Source organism: Rhodotorula paludigena (genome assembly GCF_050403205.1).
Source record: "Rhodotorula paludigena JCM10292 DNA, Rt_paludigena_JCM10292v1_ctg62, whole genome shotgun sequence".
In the NCBI taxonomy this organism is placed as follows: domain Eukaryota; kingdom Fungi; phylum Basidiomycota; class Microbotryomycetes; order Sporidiobolales; family Sporidiobolaceae; genus Rhodotorula; species Rhodotorula paludigena.
Genome location: NW_027481396.1, coordinates 76,513 through 93,838, shown reverse-complemented (window position 1 = coordinate 93,838; position 17,326 = coordinate 76,513). Strand labels below are relative to the sequence as shown.

At 65.5% G+C, this 17,326-nt stretch overlaps 6 protein-coding genes across 6 annotated transcripts; 3 read left to right on the top strand and 3 right to left on the bottom strand.

Annotated features, from left to right (window-relative positions):
- Positions 1 to 198: 198 nt before the first annotated feature.
- On the top strand, positions 199 to 1,558 carry JCM10292_006022 (DODA-type extradiol aromatic ring-opening family dioxygenase; the record flags this gene model as incomplete). Its single annotated transcript, XM_076652013.1, has 5 exons — positions 199 to 671; positions 739 to 893; positions 956 to 1,227; positions 1,294 to 1,344; positions 1,421 to 1,558. The coding sequence occupies 5 exons, from the start codon at positions 199 to 201 to the stop codon at positions 1,556 to 1,558; spliced, it is 1,089 nt and encodes a 362-aa protein (XP_076502463.1).
- Positions 1,559 to 1,933: 375 nt separating this feature from the next.
- Positions 1,934 to 3,827, bottom strand: FBP1 (fructose 1,6-bisphosphate 1-phosphatase; the record flags this gene model as incomplete). Its single annotated transcript, XM_076652012.1, has 8 exons — positions 1,934 to 2,101; positions 2,163 to 2,224; positions 2,284 to 2,413; positions 2,533 to 2,622; positions 2,688 to 2,828; positions 2,892 to 3,147; positions 3,217 to 3,341; positions 3,768 to 3,827. The coding sequence occupies 8 exons, from the start codon at positions 3,825 to 3,827 to the stop codon at positions 1,934 to 1,936; spliced, it is 1,032 nt and encodes a 343-aa protein (XP_076502462.1).
- Positions 3,828 to 4,424: 597 nt separating this feature from the next.
- TAD3 (Tad3p) lies at positions 4,425 to 6,792 on the bottom strand (the record flags this gene model as incomplete). Its single annotated transcript, XM_076652011.1, has 5 exons — positions 4,425 to 4,895; positions 4,964 to 5,490; positions 5,552 to 5,962; positions 6,028 to 6,673; positions 6,775 to 6,792. 5 exons carry the CDS (start codon positions 6,790 to 6,792, stop codon positions 4,425 to 4,427), a joined length of 2,073 nt encoding a protein of 690 aa, XP_076502461.1.
- A 506-nt stretch (positions 6,793 to 7,298) lies between these two features.
- On the bottom strand, positions 7,299 to 11,503 carry JCM10292_006019 (uncharacterized protein; the record flags this gene model as incomplete). Its single annotated transcript, XM_076652010.1, has 5 exons — positions 7,299 to 7,862; positions 8,238 to 8,461; positions 8,778 to 11,086; positions 11,150 to 11,214; positions 11,276 to 11,503. The coding sequence occupies 5 exons, from the start codon at positions 11,501 to 11,503 to the stop codon at positions 7,299 to 7,301; spliced, it is 3,390 nt and encodes a 1,129-aa protein (XP_076502460.1).
- A 605-nt stretch (positions 11,504 to 12,108) lies between these two features.
- Positions 12,109 to 14,082, top strand: JCM10292_006018 (cytochrome b5 reductase family protein; the record flags this gene model as incomplete). Its single annotated transcript, XM_076652009.1, has 12 exons — positions 12,109 to 12,156; positions 12,242 to 12,489; positions 12,560 to 12,767; positions 12,855 to 12,939; positions 13,001 to 13,026; positions 13,099 to 13,178; positions 13,257 to 13,342; positions 13,431 to 13,598; positions 13,757 to 13,800; positions 13,880 to 13,918; positions 13,981 to 14,004; positions 14,068 to 14,082. The coding sequence occupies 12 exons, from the start codon at positions 12,109 to 12,111 to the stop codon at positions 14,080 to 14,082; spliced, it is 1,071 nt and encodes a 356-aa protein (XP_076502459.1).
- A 920-nt stretch (positions 14,083 to 15,002) lies between these two features.
- INO1 (inositol-3-phosphate synthase INO1) lies at positions 15,003 to 17,307 on the top strand (the record flags this gene model as incomplete). The annotated part of the gene is made up of 8 exons (XM_076652008.1): positions 15,003 to 15,992; positions 16,086 to 16,181; positions 16,257 to 16,301; positions 16,360 to 16,398; positions 16,463 to 16,479; positions 16,544 to 16,706; positions 16,836 to 16,865; positions 16,942 to 17,307. The coding sequence occupies 8 exons, from the start codon at positions 15,003 to 15,005 to the stop codon at positions 17,305 to 17,307; spliced, it is 1,746 nt and encodes a 581-aa protein (XP_076502458.1).
- Positions 17,308 to 17,326: the final 19 nt, after the last annotated feature.

Sequence of the window (17,326 nt, the reverse complement as noted above, 5' to 3'; positions counted from 1 at the left end):
CTTCCGCGCCATTCTCTTCCAGTCATCAACTGCTTTGAGCTCTTGCTGCTTTATTCTAGCTGACCATCAAGCGAGCTGCTCAGCACCATTCCGCTCCCGCGCCGCGCTCTGCTGTGGGCGCTCGTGCTGCTCGCGCTCTCGCTCGTCTTCCCCACTACTTGGTCCGACCGCCCGCTCGCTCCATCGCCCTACGAGCGCATGCAGCGCACCCTGGCCCGCCTGTCTGCTGTCGTCCCCGCCTGGTTGACGACTTCGTCCGGAACGCCTTCCGCGACCTCCGCTCCGAGCCGCGGCACCATGTCTTCTGCACGACAAGACGGCGCCGAAATCAACACGACGCCTGCCGAGTGGCGACAAGAGCTCGAGTCGCTCCCCTCGCTCGAGCAGCTCGGCGGCGCGCTTCCCGCCGTCTTCCTCGCGCACGGCTCGCCGTCACTCATCACGCCCAAGCGACTCGCTGACGCGCGAGGGAGCTCAATCTCGGCGATTCAGGGCATCGACGGGCCGCTGGCCCATTTCCTCAAGGATCTCGGACCGGCACTCGTCGAAAAATACAAGCCGAAGGCGCTCGTGGTCCTGTCGGCGCACTTTGAAACGCCCGGAGGAGGCATCACCACGGACTATGGGGACGAGAACCCGCTGCTGTTTGACTACTTCGGCTTTCCCGACGAGTGAGTTCGACTCTCTGTCTGTCAAGGCAGGCTGCAGACGGCTGACCGCTGCGTGCCTTATCTGCAGGCTGTACAAGGTCGAGTTCAAGTCACGCGGCGACAAGCAGGTCGCAGAAAGGGTCGTTCAGCTCTTGCACGAAGCTGGCATCCGCTCTGCGCGCCTGACAAACAAGCTCGAGGCGCGCGGTGAGGACGGGCGCGGCTTCGCTGGTCCCGGACTCGGTGCGTCCCCTGCTTGCCCTCCCTACAGCCCTAACCTAACCTGACTGGTGGACGACCCGCAGATCACGGCGTCTTTGTCCCATTCATCCACATGTTCAACGGCAGAGCGCCCTTCCCCATCGTCCAAGTCTCGATCCCATCCGACCTGCGTCCCGCAACGCAGCACGCGTTCGGTGCCGCGCTCGCCCCGCTCCGCAAAGAGGGCGTGCTCGTCGTCGCCGGTGGACTGACGGTGCACACGTTCCGCGATTTCAGCGCGTTCTCGCCCGAGCTCGCCAAGCCGCATTTCCGCGAGTGGGAGAAGAGCATTGTCGACGCCGTTGCGGTTACCGAGGCGCGCTCTCCCTCCTTCGCTCAGGTTGCCCGCAGCATCGCGCTGACATCACACCACTTCGTGCAGCCCGAGGCACGCCGCAAAGCCCTCTTCTCCCTCATACACCACCCGGCTTTCGTGCGTTTCCGCCCCCTTGGTTCTCTCCTCACGTCCCACTGATCTCTTACATCTTCCTTGCATGTCTCGGATACAGCGTGCCGCACACCCGCGGGAAGAGCACTTCATCCCGCTGTATGTCGCCGCGGGCGCCGCGTCCGAAGGAGGCGAGGCCAAGGGTGCGAGGATGGTCTGTGGGCTGTGGGGCGCAAAGACGGTCATCTTTGGCGTGTAGCGGGAGTCATGCTTGCAAGAACGGGTCACCGATGTCTTGCAGACTGCGTAGCGAAAGAGCGTGTATGAGCAAGGCTGCATCCGCTTCGCACGCCCTCGAGCTGCTAGATCGCTCCGAGCCTCTGTATAGCGGGAACAAACAGATTCTCGACGAGCACGAGCCGTGCGGACAGGTAGGTAGTGAGGATACAGCTTGATTTTCATGTCAGGGGAGAAGGGGGGTACTCTTGGTTGTCAGGAAGCCCGAGGGAGAGCCAAAATCAGCGAGACAAGGGGGTAACCGGGAGAGTCGGTGAGCTGGGTAACAGACGAGGAGACGCAACGAGTGCATCAGAGGAGGGGAGGTGGAACGGGGTCGGGGCGGCGCGAGGCAGTCTTACTTGGGCGCGGCGCTCTCCTTGTGGAACTTGAGCACGTCCTCGACGTCGTCCTTGGAGCCGAGGAAGACGGGCACGCGCTGGTGCGGCGCCGTCGGCTTGATGTCGAGGATGCGCTCGTAGCCCGTCGTCGCGAGACCGCCGGCCTGCTCGACGAGGTAGGCCATCTGTGCGAAGGCGGACTCGTCAGTTCGCCGCGCAGCACTCGGAGAAGGGAGAGGAGCGAACCGGGAAGCCCTCATACAGCAGGCGGAGCTTGCCGTCCTTGCTCTTCTTGTCGGACGGGTAGCCTGCAATGCGGAACTGTCAGTACGAGCCCAAGGTATAGAGAAGCGGGAGGAAGACCCACCGAAAATACCACCATACAGGAGAGTACGGTGGACGTCCGCAACCATGGAGCCAATGTACCGTGCCGAGTAGGGCTTGCCGTTGGCGGGGTACTTGATCGACTCGAGGTACTTCTGGACGGGCTCGTGGAACTGCGCAGGGTACCTCTCATCAGGTTCACAGCCCCACCATGGGTCTCGAAGAACTGCCCCAAGGGCGCCGCGCCTCGCAAGACTAGAGTAAGACAGCCAAAGGAGAAAGGCAAACGTACGAAGAGAGAGTTGCCCTCGTTAAACGAGTAGATCTTGCCGCGGTTCGGGATGCGGATGTTCGGGTGCGTCAGGATGAACTCGCCGATACCCTGCACGTGTACATCAAGTGGGTTGGTGAACCTAGCGAAAGAGGTCGACGAGTGACCGGACGCACGTTGTCGAGCGTGTAGCCGTCGACGCCCTGGCCGGTCGAGATGACGAGGTTGGCGGAACTGCCGTACATGCAGTAGCCCGCGACCTGCATCTCGGAACCGGGGCGAAGAACGTCCTCGAGCGTGCCCTCCGAACCCTCGGCCTAGCAATGCACCCGAGTCAGCTTGTGCCCTTGCAAATTCTCGGATGAAGCGCGTCCACGTACACACTTGTAGACACCAAAGATGGTGCCGATGTTGACGCCGGCGTCGATGTTGGACGAGCCGTCGAGCGGGTCAAACACGACGCAGTACCGCCCGCGGTGCCCGGCGTCGATGATGATCGGGTCGTCGTTCTCCTCCGAGACGAGGACGGCGCACTTGCCCGACGCGCGGAGCGAGTTGATCATGATGTCGTTCGACAGGATGTCGAGCTTCTTCTGGTCCTCGCCCTGGACGTTGGACGAGCCGGCGGCGCCCATGCTGCGGGAACGGGCGACCGGGTCAGTTTGCGGGCTTGCGAGCTCATAATGCAAATGATACTGTACGCACAGGTTGAGGAGACCGGCGCGGCGGACATTGGTCGAGATGAACTTGCAGGTGGTCTGGATGGCGGTGAGGAGGAGGGTCAAGTCGCCCGTCGCGATCGGATGGCGCTGCTGCTGCGACAAGACGTGCTGTGTACGTCGAAAGCGAGTCGGTCAGTACGGCCGCACGCGATGAACTGCGGAATTGGTGGATCCGAAATGAGCCGGACGAGGCGGTGTCGGAGGATCGCGGTGCGCCTCAACGGCCAATTGCGGATGCTGCAAGCCCAGCAGGGTGCATCTGCGGCTCGTAATTTGCTTCTGAGCGCGTCCGCTCGCACGAATCGTCCTCTCGCGACCAGCATCTGCCGTCCCGCGGTACGATCGATGGGGCGGAGCTTCACAGTCCCGACACTCCAGCACCGAAGCAAGCTCTGCTCGGTACCTCGAGTGACCTCACTGCAGGACAGACCCGTCCGACCGCCGTGCAGGGTGCGACTCGGTGTTCCCGCACCGACCCGACGTAGCCAGCTTCATCCGCAGCCGGGTGCTCGTCGTCGCGGTGGGCGAGCTTACCGAGGTGAGGGTGACAATCTCGGTCGAGGGGGGACCGTCCTCGAGACCAGCGTTGGACATGGCTGCGGGTTGCGGGCGGGTTGCGGGTTCCGGGAGTGGAGCGGCGGGAGCGGGCGAGGCAGAGGCGCGGGTCGACGAGGCGGTGCGCTGGCGCTTGGAGGGCGGCGGGGCGTGGAAGTGCGAAGGCGAAGCGGGAGCTACTTCTGCCAGGATGGCGAGAGAGAGGAAGGGAGAGGGGCAGAAGGCGCGAGTCGGGAATGCGGTAAAGGGCAGAACGCCTGCGAGAGGTTCGGGGCGCGCCGCACGCGGAACCGTGATGCACTCGGTCCGGGGCAACGCACGCGGCGTCCGCCAGCTGGCACTCGCACCGCCCTAGCACGGCGTGGGCGCGCGTGGACAAGCACCGCGACAACGTCAACCGCAACTGGGTCGGTGTTCCTCTCTCTGCCCGCTGTCCTCGCCCGCGCTCGCACCCGGGCACCCTCGCCAGCGGGCAGCAGCGCCACGCCGGGGCCCGCGCCTCTCGCTTCGGCGCTTCCGCAGGCACGACGAGTACGGTGATAGATTGCCTGCCAACGTTGCATTTGCCCAGACAAAGACATAAGAGCGGTCTGATGAGGGGTGAGGAAGAGAGACGAGAGCCGCGGTTCAACGACCTCACGGGTCGAGCCTCAGCTCGTCGTCCTGCCCGACGCCGATCCCGCCAATCTGCGCGCCGTCCCACTCCCACACCTCGAAGCGGTGGTTTAGCCCGCCGTCCTCGTGCACGCTGTACAGGCTCCCGCACCCGCCCGCGCCCGGCGCGCGCTTGATGTAGTACAGCTGCTTGATGCGCGAATGCAGCAGGCTCATCGCGCACAGCAGGCACGGCTCGTGCGACAGGAAGACGGTGAGCCCCGTCAGGAGGTACGGCGGGTTGGCCGCGTCGGGCCCAAACAGGTGCAGCGGCGGGCGCCCACCCTGCAGGTCGAGCACTGCAACGGCGTCGATCGCGTTCGACGCGGCGTGCGACAAGACGTTGCCCGTCGAGAGCCGGGTGTCGTGCGCCGTGACGAGCTTGAGCGGCGTGTGCAGCGAAGTGTGAAAGTCGGCCGACCACGAGTCGGTGACGCGGCACGCAATCGGGTGCTGCACACGGGCACCAGTCAGCACAGTGATTGAAGGAATCAGAGACAGCCCGCGAGCGCGCAACGCACCTCTCCGCGTCTCCCAGCCTCCTGCGCCCTCTCCCACACCTTCTCCGCCTGCCGCTGCACCCACTCGACCTGTGCGCGCTCCCAGCCCTTCTTGCGCTTGACGGCCTTTGCGCCCTCGCGCACGTGCACGACCTGCACGGGCCACACGGCGCCCCACTCGCGCGCCTGCTTCTCCGTCCGCGCCGCCTCGGCGGGGACGTCGACCGTGTACACGGCGGGGACGGGCGCGGGTGCGAGCGCACTCGCGAGCGGAGACGCGGCGAGAAGGGCGACGAGGTCCGCGGGCGCCGACGCGACGGGGAACAGGAGCACCGACTGGAGCTGGTCCGGGTCCGACCGGTGCGAGCGCTCCGCGTCGCCGTCTTCGTCGGCGGCGGGAGGAGGAGATGGCGAAGGTGCGCGCGACGCGATCGGGCGCACGCGCTTGAGGTGCGCGAGCTCGTTGAACTTGCGGCTCGCGTGCTTGCGCACGAACTGGAACACGGGCGACGAGTGCCGCGCCGGGACATCGATCGCGTAGCAGGACACTGCCGAAAAGATTCGTCAGTCTAGAGCACGGCAGAACTAGCGAGCGTGATGGATACGCACTCGTCGTGAGCTCGGCGTCCTCCGGGTCGATCAGCTCAGTGACCTTCTTCCAGTGGAAGTCGGGTTCGTCCGGCCCGATGATCTCGTTGTCGCGCTCGGACAGCTCCTGCGGCGAGAGGCTGCGGAGGTGCGCGAGACGCTTCTCATCCGGGTCGACGGCACCCTCGCTCGCTTCTTCATCAACGGCATCGAGCCCGCCGAGTCCGCCCCAGCCATCGTCAATCGCGTCGTTCTCGACGACTGCTTCTTCGGAGGAGTTGTCGGTGCCGGAGAAGCGGACCGAGTGGCCGTAGAAGATGGTGAGCTCCTCGCCCTGTCGGACGGGCTTGGCCGTGCGGTACGAGATTGTGTACTGCGAATAGTCGAGCGAGTAGGTGACGTTGGGCGAGCTTGAGTGGTTGAAAAGCGAGCCTGGATGGGCGCACGAGGTCAGTCGATGCCCGCGTCGGAGTGTGAGTGGAGACGAAGCTGCGCACCAATTCCGAGCGCGACCGCCATGCTGCCGTCGCGGCCCCACGTGAAGACGTAGCCGCGCAACTGGCTCGCCTCGACGCCCTTCAGCGTTCCGTCGTCCGTCTCGCCCTTGCTGCGGCCCTTGTACTCCTTCTCGTCGAGGACGAGCACGGGGCTGATCTCGACGACCTCGCCCGCGGGGATGTAGGCCGTCGCAAAGACGCCGCGGCCCACAGTGGGGTCCTTCGTCGCAATCTCGATGGGTGCGCGCGTGAGGTGCGGTGTCGCAGGTGGGTACGGGAGCGAGCCGGCTGTCTCGTCGCCCGACGGCGGCGGCGGGTAGGTATACGCGAGGTTCTCTCCGCCCTTCGACGGCACCGCTCCAGTAGCGACGTTGTTGATGGTTGCTGGAGTTGTCTCGACAGCGGTGTTTGTGCTGCTGCTCGTCAGCTGAGCATCCGGGAGCGAGCGCTCGACCGGGTCGCTCAGGGCGAGGGCGGCGAGAGAAGGGAGCTGGGCGTGAGCCTCGGCAGAGGGCGGGCCGGGAGGCTCTGCGAGCACGACAGGGTGCTCGCCCGCGCTGCTGTCGGTGTTGTTGTCGCTCTTGTTGCGGTCGTTCGTGATGATTGTCGGGCCGGTGAGCCCGAGGTGTGTTTTACCGGTTTCGACCTGCAGCGAGCATGCCTGTCAACTTCTGCACTGCATCTGTCTCGTCTCTGGCGCCCTCTGACGGCAGCGAGAGGAGCGAGTCGAGGCGAGGGAAGAAGAACTGACGAGACGGCGATCATTGTCGTGGGGCCTCTGGTGCATCAAACGGAGGGCAGGAGAAGTGCCGCTAGTGGGCGACAGAGCTCGGCAGACAGCTCTGGCTGTCGCGCAGGCAAGAGAGAGGGACGGGTCGAGGGCAACCGCAAGTTCCGCTCGTCTCGATGAACCCCTTCTGCCCGGTACCGCTAGACAGCGTGGACGGCCGTCCGAAGTCCTTTATTTGCCTGCTGTCAAGTCGCCCTGCCTGTATCGCCCGCTTCCAAAGTGTTGTTGCGACCCCACACAAGTCCCGCTCTTGCTGCTTCGAGCCCGCTTGTACGGCACTGTTCTGCAGCGGTTCTGGAGACTGTCGTACGCTATGCACTTCTGCTTCGCGACCGGAGCGGTGGCCGCTCGCTCGGATCGCTTCAAGAGGCTCTTTCCACTATTGTCGCTTCCCGCTCTTCGCCTCCCCGTCAACGCAGACTGAAAGTCGCCGACAAAGTACTCAAGCAGACTGAAATCGCAACTCTCTCGAGCGCTACCATCAGGGCTTCAGCGTCGTGACCTCGACGCCCCACTCCGCCAGCTTCTCCCGCAAGCGCTCCCTCCAATCCTCCTTCTCGTCTTCATCCTCGCTTTCGCTCTGCCCCGGGCCGCCCTCGAGCGTCGTCTCGTCCCATCGCAGCGTGCGCAGCCGCGCCGGCCGCGTCGCGCCGTAGAAGAACGCCTCGAGGTCGGCGCGCGAAAAGGTCGACTCGGTCAAGTCGAGATGCTCGATGCGCGGCGGGACGAGCGCGAGGAAGCTCGGCGCGCACGACGGGCTCGGGTTGGGCGGGAAAGAGCTCGAGGAATGGTGGCGCAGGTGCAGGCGCAGGGTGGCGAGGAAGGGAAGAGCGGCACAGCTAAGGAAGAATGCGTTGACCAACCGGATGTCACTCGGCGTAGGCGCGGAGGGCGAAGGCGAGCCGTGCATCACGAGCTCTCGAAGGCGCGGAAATTCTGTCGGTTCGACCGCCAGAAGCGACTCTGAGATGGGAAGGCCGACTGACACGAGAGTCGACTCTGCCGCGCTGACAATGGTTCTCCAAGCTTTGGCATCGAATCCCTCCTGCATGTGCAGCCTCGTCAAGGATGGAAGTTGGACGCGCTGTTGGGGCAGTCGTTTCGGCAAGTTGTCCACGTGCAAGCTGCAAAGCTTCGGCGCGTCCCCCAGCGAGGCAAGCAGGTCGTATAGTTCGTGGTAGTAGCAATCTATGCTCAAGCTGACCAGAGTGCTTCTTTGGCGTTGAAGAACGTCGGCGAGAGCCTGATGCGTTGCGCGAGGCACAGGTTCACGTCCGAAGATTCGCACTTGCTCAATGCTGGGCAGCTGCGACAGGGCGCGCATGTACCACGCGGGGCTGTAAAAGTAGGGTGGAACCAGCAGAGTACATAGTCGGACCTGCGCCTTCCACGTCGGTTCGGTTCGCAGTTTCGTCCGCACCACTGTGGTCCTCGCAAATCTCCAGTCGATCGTGATCTCGCGCCACGAAACCCTTCGAGCTGCCGCGGTGAAGCGCGTGGCGAGGAGGCTCAGGCTGCCGAGCGTCTCGTGCCGCTGCGTCGGAAGCAAGTCGCACGCCTCGATGACCTCGTAAATCAGGTCGTCGGGCAGCGCTGGGATCGATTCGGTCGACGCCTCAGAGTTCATCGCGAGGCAGTTCTGAGCTATGCGAGCAGTGGAAAGCTCTAGCCGAGATGCGAGAGCGGAGACGGCGAAGCGGAGGAGGGAGAGAACCGTAAAGCAGGAATGGAAGCGCACAGCCGCTGCACTCGCCGGTCCAACTCGGTGCCATCGAGAATAGTCGTCAAGCTGGTAGCTGCTTCAAACGGCCGGAAGCGTCGAAATAACAGCCGAGAAGCGAGTGCCACACCTCTTCCCTCTGGACCTTTTCAACCCGGTCTATCGCTCTCACAGCCTTCGAGCGATACATCCGCGCTCTACTGCACCTCGACCTCGATCTACATCACCTCCAACCCCCACCTCCACCTTGCTGCTGCTGCTGCTGGAACGCCAAGAACGGGTTCCCGCCCCCTCCTCCGCCAAACCCAGTCAGCTGCGGCTGCAACCCGTACCCCGTCTGCTGCGGCTGCTGCTGCATCGGCGCCATCCCCCGCGCACCCGCAAACCCCGTCAGCTGCGGCCGCTGCGCCTGAGGCTGGAGGAACGGGTTCGGCGAGCCACGGTAGCCCGCCTGCTGCTGCCCCGCCGCCATGAGCATTGATTGCTGCTGCTGCTGCTGCTGCTGCTGCTGCTGCGTGCCAGGGAGCGCAGCGCCCATCTGCGAACCCATGCTCGCGAAAGGGTTCGGTCGCTGCTGCTGAGGCGGCGGAGCGGAAGGGATATCGAACGGCGCAGGCGAAACAGGGCGCTCGCCCCCGAGGCCACCAAATGCGGAAGAAGACGCCTGCTGCTGCTGTTCCTGCGCGAGTTCCATCCCGAACCTCGAGCTCGGAACGAACCCCGTCCGCTGCGGCTGCAGCGGTGCCGGCGACCCGTTGGCGCCGGGGCTGCTTCCCCTCGCGGCGGGGTCCTGCCCAAACGCGGACGAGGGTACGAAGCCTGTGCGCTGCGGCTGGAGGAACGGCGCGGGCGAGGGGGGCTGCGACGACGCATGGTTGCCGGGCCCGCCGGGGATCTGCAGCGAGAGCGCCGGCGGCTGCTGCTGGGAAGGCGAGGGCGCGAAGGGCGACGACTCGCGCGCGAGCTGCTGCCCGAACGAGGAGGACGGGATGAAGCCCGTCAGCTGCGGGCGGAGCGGCGCCGGCGCCTGCGGCTGCTGCTGCTGAGGGGCGGGCGAGGGCGCGCTACTGCCGAACGGCGACGCAGAGGGCGGACCGCCAAAGTGCTGCTGCGGCTGCGGAGCGGCCAGAAAGGAGGACGACGGCGCGGCAGCCGCGCTGTTGCTGCTGCTGCCGCCGCCGCCGCCGAGAAAGTCGAGCCCGGCCCAGATGTCGTCCATCGCCTTTTGCGTCTGCGCATGCTGCGTCGCAGTGCCAAAGAGCGTCGGAGAAGGAGCAGGTGGCGCTTGGGGCTGAGTCGGCGGAGCGGGTTGCGGCGACGGCGACGACGAGCCCTGCGGCGGCTGCGGGCTCGGCGAGTACGCGTTGCGGTCGAAGAGGTGCGCGTGAAACGGGTTCGTGCGCTGTTGTGGAGGAGGGTGCTGCTGCTGCTGCTGTTGCTGCTGCTGTTGGAACGGGTTCGGTGTTCCCCGCTGTCCGGGCGGCTGGAACATCTGCTGAAACGCGTCGATCCCCGTCCCCGTCTGCTGCGGCTGCAGCCCCTGCTGCTGCGGCTGCTGCTGCTGCTGCTGCTGCTGCTGCTGCTGCTGCTGCTGCTGCTGCTGCTGCTGCTGCTGCTGGTGCTCGCGTTGCTGGTGCAAGTACCCCTTCGCCGAGCCCGTGTACTGCGGCTGAAGCGGCGCGACCGCGGGCATCCCTCCTCCGCTTCCTCCCGAGAACGCCGGCGCCGCCATCGCCTGCTGCCCTACGCCCGCACCATACGGGACCGCGAACGGCGCCTGCGGGTGGCTGTGCGACTGCGACTGCGGCGGGAGGACGCCCATCGCGCCTCCTCCGTTGGGCGCATACACGCCCGCCATCCCGACCTGGGCGCCGCGCATCCCGAGCGCGCCGAGCGACGCGAGCGACACGTCCTCGTCCCCCTCGTCGCCGTCGTGGGAGAGGGACGAGTCGCGCGTAAAGGCGGCCCAGTCGACGAGGATCTCGCTCGAGGCGCCCGGGGCCGAGCGGCGCAGGACGCCCTTGCGCGGCGGGAGGAGCGAGGCCGAGGGCGCGCGCGGGCGCTTGAGGGTGGAGCGGGAGAAGGGGGCGGACGAGGAGGACGAGGGCCCGTATGGGTCGTCGATCTCGTCGTCGTCCGAGTCCGTGTCCGAGGGGATGATGGTCGGCGGGAGATCTGGGAAGCGGACGCTCTTCGGGCCGGGCGAAGGTGAAAGCGCCGGAGCGGTGTATGCGGCAGGCGACGGGCGAGGAGGAAGACTTGGGGACGAGGAGGCGGGGAACGCGGACGAGGAAGGCGGAGACAGGAAAGACGAGCCGAATGCGGATGACGGAGCGGGAGCGGCGGACGCTGGAGGGCGATAGGGCAGGATGGGCGGCGGCGGGTCACTCGGCGGGGCATACAGGTTGCTGCCGTTCGATGTGCCGTTTGCAGCGCGGGGCGTAGGCGAAGGTGGCGGCGAGATGGCAAAGACGCGGTACTCGTACTTATTGCGGATGAAGCGCTCGAGCTCGCCGTTGCGCTCGTCGCCCGAGTCTGGAGGCGGCGGTCTGTGTGGAAGGGGCCGCGGGTCACGGAAAGTCGATTCGACGAGGCAGCGAGTGTGCACGTACGGATTCCGCCGCTCGTCCGGGTTGAGAAGCGAGTTGACCTTGACGTTGCCGAGCCGTCGCATGTTCTGCGGACAGAGCTTGATGTCAGGCGACGAGCCAGACCGGGAGTGAGCGGAGAGCGCGCACGTCGACCTGCTCCTTTGTCCAGGTGTCGAGGGTGACGCTCTTGACCTTGGTGATGTGGCTGCCGAGTTTGCGGTGCATGGACGCGCACTGGACGCAGAGAAAGACGCCCTGGTCCCACGAGGCCCAGCGCGGGTTGCGCGCCTTGCAGTCGGCGCACTGGTCGTTGCCGGGCTCCTTGAGGAGCGCGAGCAGCTGCCGCTGGTAGCGGTCGGCAGCAGCTTTGCTCATGGCTGCTCGAGCCTCGGTCGTTGCTGGCTATCGGGCGGCAGGTGAGGCGAGGAGCAGCGAGGCGAGGCTGTGAGCGGAAGCAAGCGGAGGTCAGCGCGGCCTGCAACAGCGGAGGGCGCTGCTTCGTTGCGACGCAGTAGCCGTGACCTCCTTAGGCTTCGCCCGCCGTCTGCCACGCTCCCAGCTGCTGCGTCGAGACGTGCACGCCCCCTCCTGGCCGGGTCGGACCGTCGATGTGGAGGAGGCGGGAACCCGACGGCGGCTATGTCTTTTACGTCAGGACTCACTGTGTCGGGTCCGAGTACTTTGAGAACGCGAAGAACGGTGCGCTGGGCCAGCCAGAGCGCCGAGATGCAATCGACCGAGTGGGGAGAGGGCGGGGGGAGAGCGAGGGCAGTTCGTGCGGCGGTTCGAGCGGGCGCACGAGGGTGCCAGTGGGCTCTTGGCGCAGTGTAGTGGAAGACAGAACCGCAGGACGAGGCGAGAGCGGGCAGCGGAGGTTGCGATGACGAGCTGCAGAGGACCGACCAGGCCGAGGAGCGGGAGCGGCCAGCGTTCGCTCTGTGCGACTCTTTGCACTCGACTGCACGCTGCCAGTTACTACCATGCTCGCCCGCTCTGCCCTCGCCTCCCTCCGCACCGCTGCCCGCCAGGTCTGCCCCTCTCCCTCTCGCTCTCCCTCTCGTCCGTCGCCTCCGCTGACCCGCACTTCCTCTCCGCATCGCATCCACCCTGCAGGCTGCCCCCGCCCGCGGTTATGCCTCGTCCGCCACCGCCTCCACCTCGTCCTCCGCCCCCTACTTCCTCGGCGCAGGCCTCGCCGGCTCCCTCGCCTTCTACCTCTCGACCCGCGACCAGCGCCTCCGTCTCGAAGAGAGCAAGGCCCCCGCCTCTGCCGGCGCAGGCAACGCACAGGGCATGAAGAAGGACGACGCCGGCGCAGTCAAGGTCGAGGGCGACGCCGCCCTCTCGCCCAAGGAGTTCCGGTGCGCTTCTCGCGCCGCTTGTCTCCATCGCAGTTCCCGTGTCCTCACCCTCCTTGCCACGTGCGTGCAGCGACTTTGAGCTCACCGAGGTCATCCCGTACAACCACAACACGTCGCGCTTCATCTTCAGCCTCCCCGACGGCACCTCGTCCGGCCTCACCGTCGCCTCGGCGCTCGTCACCAAGGCCGCCAAGGAGGGCGAGTGCCTCAACGACAAGGGCAAGCCCGTCATCCGCCCCTACACCCCCGTCACCGCCCCCGACGTCGAGGGCAAGCTCGTGCGTCTGCGCTCGTCCGCGTGTGCTCGTCTACAGAGCGACGACTGTCGATGCTGACGAGTTGTACCGTGTAATCGCCGACCGCAGGAGCTCCTCGTCAAGCACTACAACGGCGGCGCGTTCACCGAGTACCTCTTCAAGCTCAAGCCGGGCGACAAGATCGCGATGAAGGGTGCGTCGAACCGTACCTCCTCCTTTTCGACTCCGCACGCTTACTCGAATCGCACATGCAGGCCCGATCCCCAAGCACCCGTGGAAGGTTCGTCGTCGATCTTCCCTCTGCTCGCTCACATCCCGAGACTGACGGCTCCCCCTGCTTGCCGCTGCACAGCCCAACCAGTACGAGTCGGTCGCGATGATTGCCGGCGGCTCGGGCATCACGCCCATGTGGCAGGTCATGCAGGCCATCGAGTGCGTCCCTTCATTGTCCCTTTGCTTGTTCGCCGAGCTCGACTGACCCGAGTCCGTCCGTGTTTGTGTGTGCCGCAGCGCCAACCCCGAGGACAAGACCAAGGTCACGCTCCTCTTCTCGAACGTCACCGAGGCCGACATCCTCCTCCGCAAGGAGTTTGAGGGTGCGTCTTCCGCCTCCCGCTTCCCTCGATTCCTCCCCTCGAAACCCATCGCTGACCCTGTGCAACCGAAACCGGAACGACGCTACAGACCTCGCCGCGCGCAAGCCCGAGCAGTTCTCGGTCCAGTTCGTCCTCGACAAGCCCCCCAAGGGGTGGGCCGGCCCGACGGGCTACGTCGACGGCGACCTCGTCACGAGCGCGCTCAAGAAGTTTGGCACGACGCCCGACCAGAAGGACAAGATCAAGGTGTTTGTCTGTGAGTCGGTTTGGACTGGCCTGGGGGTTTTTTTTTGGCGTGTGCTGGATCGCGCAAGAGGGCGATGGAGGCTGGCTGCGCGTGGGAAGCTGGGCGGGAAGGAGCACGTTGTGCGCGCGTTTCTGCAGTTCCCGCTGACGCTCGACTTGCGCATGCAGGCGGCCCGCCTGGACAGGTCAAGGCCCTCGCAGGTGCCAAGAAGGTGCGTCGAGAGCCACCGAAGCTAGGCGTGCATCGTGAGACTTCGGAAGCTGACCTTCCGTGGTACTGCCGCTCTGCAGTCGCCTTCGGACCAGGGCGAGCTCACTGGCTGCCTTGCCGTTCGTCGCTTCTCTTTCCTCTTCCGCCGTGTCCTTGTGTGCTCACACACGAACATTTGCAGGAGCTCGGGTACACCAAGGAGCAGGTGCGTGCGAGGTGGCCTCCTTCGCCGGACGGTCAAACACTGACCTCGCTCCCGTCTCCGCAGGTCTACAAGTTCTAAGTCACCGAGACTCGCACATAGACGCGTCGACGCAGGGAAAGAGGCGCAGGAGGAGGGCGCAAAGAGAAAAGGAGAAAGAATCGATCGACAAACTATCCGTGCATTGCGAAACAGCAGTATACTAGTTGCTTCCCGGTAAGGGTGTGCTGTCTCTACAGTGATTCGCAGAGAGCATTTCGCGTGTTGAACGACGGCGGGTGGATGAGGGATGCCGAGGCAAGGTGGGGGGAAAGGACTGCACGGACGGCTCGGACGATGAACGTTGCGAGCGAGAGTGGGACGCGGCCGGGGCGGTGCAAAGACCCCAGAACGCGGGTGGGCAAGGACCGGAACCGGGGGGCACTCGCCGCGGGCAGGAGGCGCGACGAGCGGACGGCACCTCGCCGGCTCCGTCGTCGCGGATCCTTCCTCTCTCTCTTTCCTTTTCCTCACCAATCCCCCTCCCCATCCCACTCAGAGTAGACGCGCAAACCGCGTCACTTTGAGCCCGTACCGCCGTACAACACGTTCTCGAACTCTCTGTTCAGTGCGTCGCGCCCCCGTCGCATTCCCGCGTCCTGTTGCCGAGCCTCGCCGCTGACACGTCGCGTCCACCCGCGCAGGTTCCCACAACAGCGAGTCGCCCTTGCTCTGCTCAGAGTGCACGATGCCCGTACTAACCTTTGCCCTGCTCGCTTCTCACGGATGAACAGCTCACCGGGGGTGCGTTGCCGTTCCCTGCTCGCTCCTCCGCACGAGCCCCGCGTGCCCCCAACCGGAGACACCGCTTCCTCCCACGCGCGTTCTCGGCGCAGAACAATGCACAGAACCTGACCCTATCTCTCGTGTGTTGCACTCGCAGAGCTAGCCGCGTCACCGCCCCCGGCAACGAAGAAACTCACTAAGTTCCCTCAACACCACCTCACCTCGCCTCACCCACCATGGCCCCCATTTCGCTTGCCGACACGGTCGCCGCCGTCGCTGAGACGGTAGCGTCCGGCGCCCGTGCCGCCGTTGACGCCGCCGCGACGCTCTCGCTCTCGGTCCCGCCGCAGCCCGTCGACCCGACCGCGGCGCGTCGCCCGCTCGGGAGCGTCGAGGTCGAATCGCCCAACCTGACCTACACGGACGACGCCCTCCTCGCCAAGTACACGTTCCACTCGGCCGCCGTGCACAAGGACGTCGGCGCCGACGGCTACGCCAAGTACCGCGTGCGCCCCGTCGAGAAGCACCTCGAGTTCCGCACCGAGCGCAAGGTACCCAAGACGGGCCTCATGCTCGTCGGCCTCGGCGGCAACAACGGCACGACGCTCACCGCGACCATCCTCGCCAACCGCCACAACGTGTCGTGGGGCACGCGCGACGGCATCCAGACGCCCAACTACCTCGGCTCGCTCGTCCGCGCGTCGACCATGCGCCTCGGCGTCGACGCCGAGGGCAACGACGTCCACGTCCCGCTCGCCGACGTCCTCCCGATGGTCCACCCGAACGACCTCGTCGTCGGCGGGTGGGACATCTCGGGCCTCCCGCTCGACCAGGCCGCGCGCCGCGCCAAGGTCCTCGAGTACGACCTGCAGCGCCAGCTCCAGCCGCTCCTCGCCGAGTACAAGCCCCTCCCGTCGATCTACTACCCGACCTTCATCAACGCCAACCAGGAGGAGCGCGCCGACAATGTCATCCCCGGCCACGACAAGCAGCAGCACCTCGAGCACGTGCGCCGCGACATCCGCGAGTTCAAGGCCAAGCACGACCTCGACCAGGTCGTCGTCCTCTGGACGGCCAACACGGAGCGCTTCTCGAACCTCGTCGCGGGCGTCAACGACTCGGCCGACAACCTCCTCCGCGCCATCAAGACGTCGCACGAGGAGGTCTCGCCCTCGACCATCTTTGCCGTCGCGTCCATCCTCGAGGGCGTCCCCTTCATCAACGGCGTGCGTCGTGCTCGTCTCCTCTCGTCAAGATGAGAAGGTCAACTCGAGGGGCCCGCGACTGACTCGGTTCCTCGTCTCTGTTCCGCTCCACAGGCTCCGCAGAACACCAACGTCCCGGGTGTGATCGAGCTCGCCGAGCGCGAGAAGGCCTTCATCGGCGGCGACGACTTCAAGTCGGGCCAAACCAAGGTCAGTCTCTTCGCCTTTTTCCCGTCCGCTGTTCCTTCTTGAGCGACCGTCTAACGCTCCGGGCTGTGCATGCAGGTCAAGAGTGTGCTCGCCGAGTACCTCGTCAACGCCGGTATTAAGGTTAGCGCCGCTGAACTCGCACCCGCTTTCGCCAGTCCTCACGCTCTCTCGCTCGCAGCCGCGCCTCATCGCGTCGTACAACCACCTCGGTAACAACGTGAGCCTGAGTCCTGTCCAATCTAGCTGTCTGAACCCGCTGACGGATTCGTTGCGACCTGCAGGACGGCAAGAACCTCTCGTGCGCCTCTTGGCCTGCCTCTTCCTCCATCTTATGGCCGCTGACCGATCTGCCTGATGCACAGTGCCCCGGCCCAGTTCCGCAGCAAGGAGATCACCAAGGCCTCGGTCGTCGACGACATGGTCGAGAGCAACCCGCTCCTCTACAAGCCGCTCGCGCAGCGCGAGGCCGACTCCAAGGACGGATGGGTCAAGGGCAAGGCTACCGAGCACCCGGACCATTGTATCGTAATCAAGGCCAGTCATGACGGTCGACAGACAGAACAGGAGCGGCTTGGCTGACTTTTCGACCTTTTTCGCTCCTTTTCCCGCCCTTTTCCCCCTCCTGGCGCCTCCTATCGTCCTTGGCTTGTACAGTATCTTCCTGCGGCCGGCGATGACAAGAAGGTGCGCCGCCGCCCGTTGCCTCGTTGCGTCGCTCGGAAGCCGTTGCTAACCTGGTTTCGTGTTCCGTCGCTCGCAGGCTCTCGACGACTACACGAGCGAGATCGGCATGGGCGGTCGCAACACCCTCTCGATCTACAACACGTGCCAGGACTCGCTCCTCGCGACGCCGCTCATCCTTGACCTCGCGCTCCTCGCCGAGCTCATGACGCGCGTCACGTACCGCGAGCAGTCGTCGCCCAACGGCGAGTTCGAGCAGCTCTACTCGGTCCTCGGCCTCCTGAGCTACATGCTCAAGGCGCCCCTTACCAAGCCCGGGCGCCAGCCGATCAACTCGCTCAACCGCCAGCGCCAGGCGCTCGAGGCCTTTTTGCGCGCGTGCCTCGCGCTCCAGCCCGCGAGCGACCTCGTCAACTTTACCCAGATGGAGGTCTCGCAGGTCTAGGCTTGCGTGCGCTGTTGTG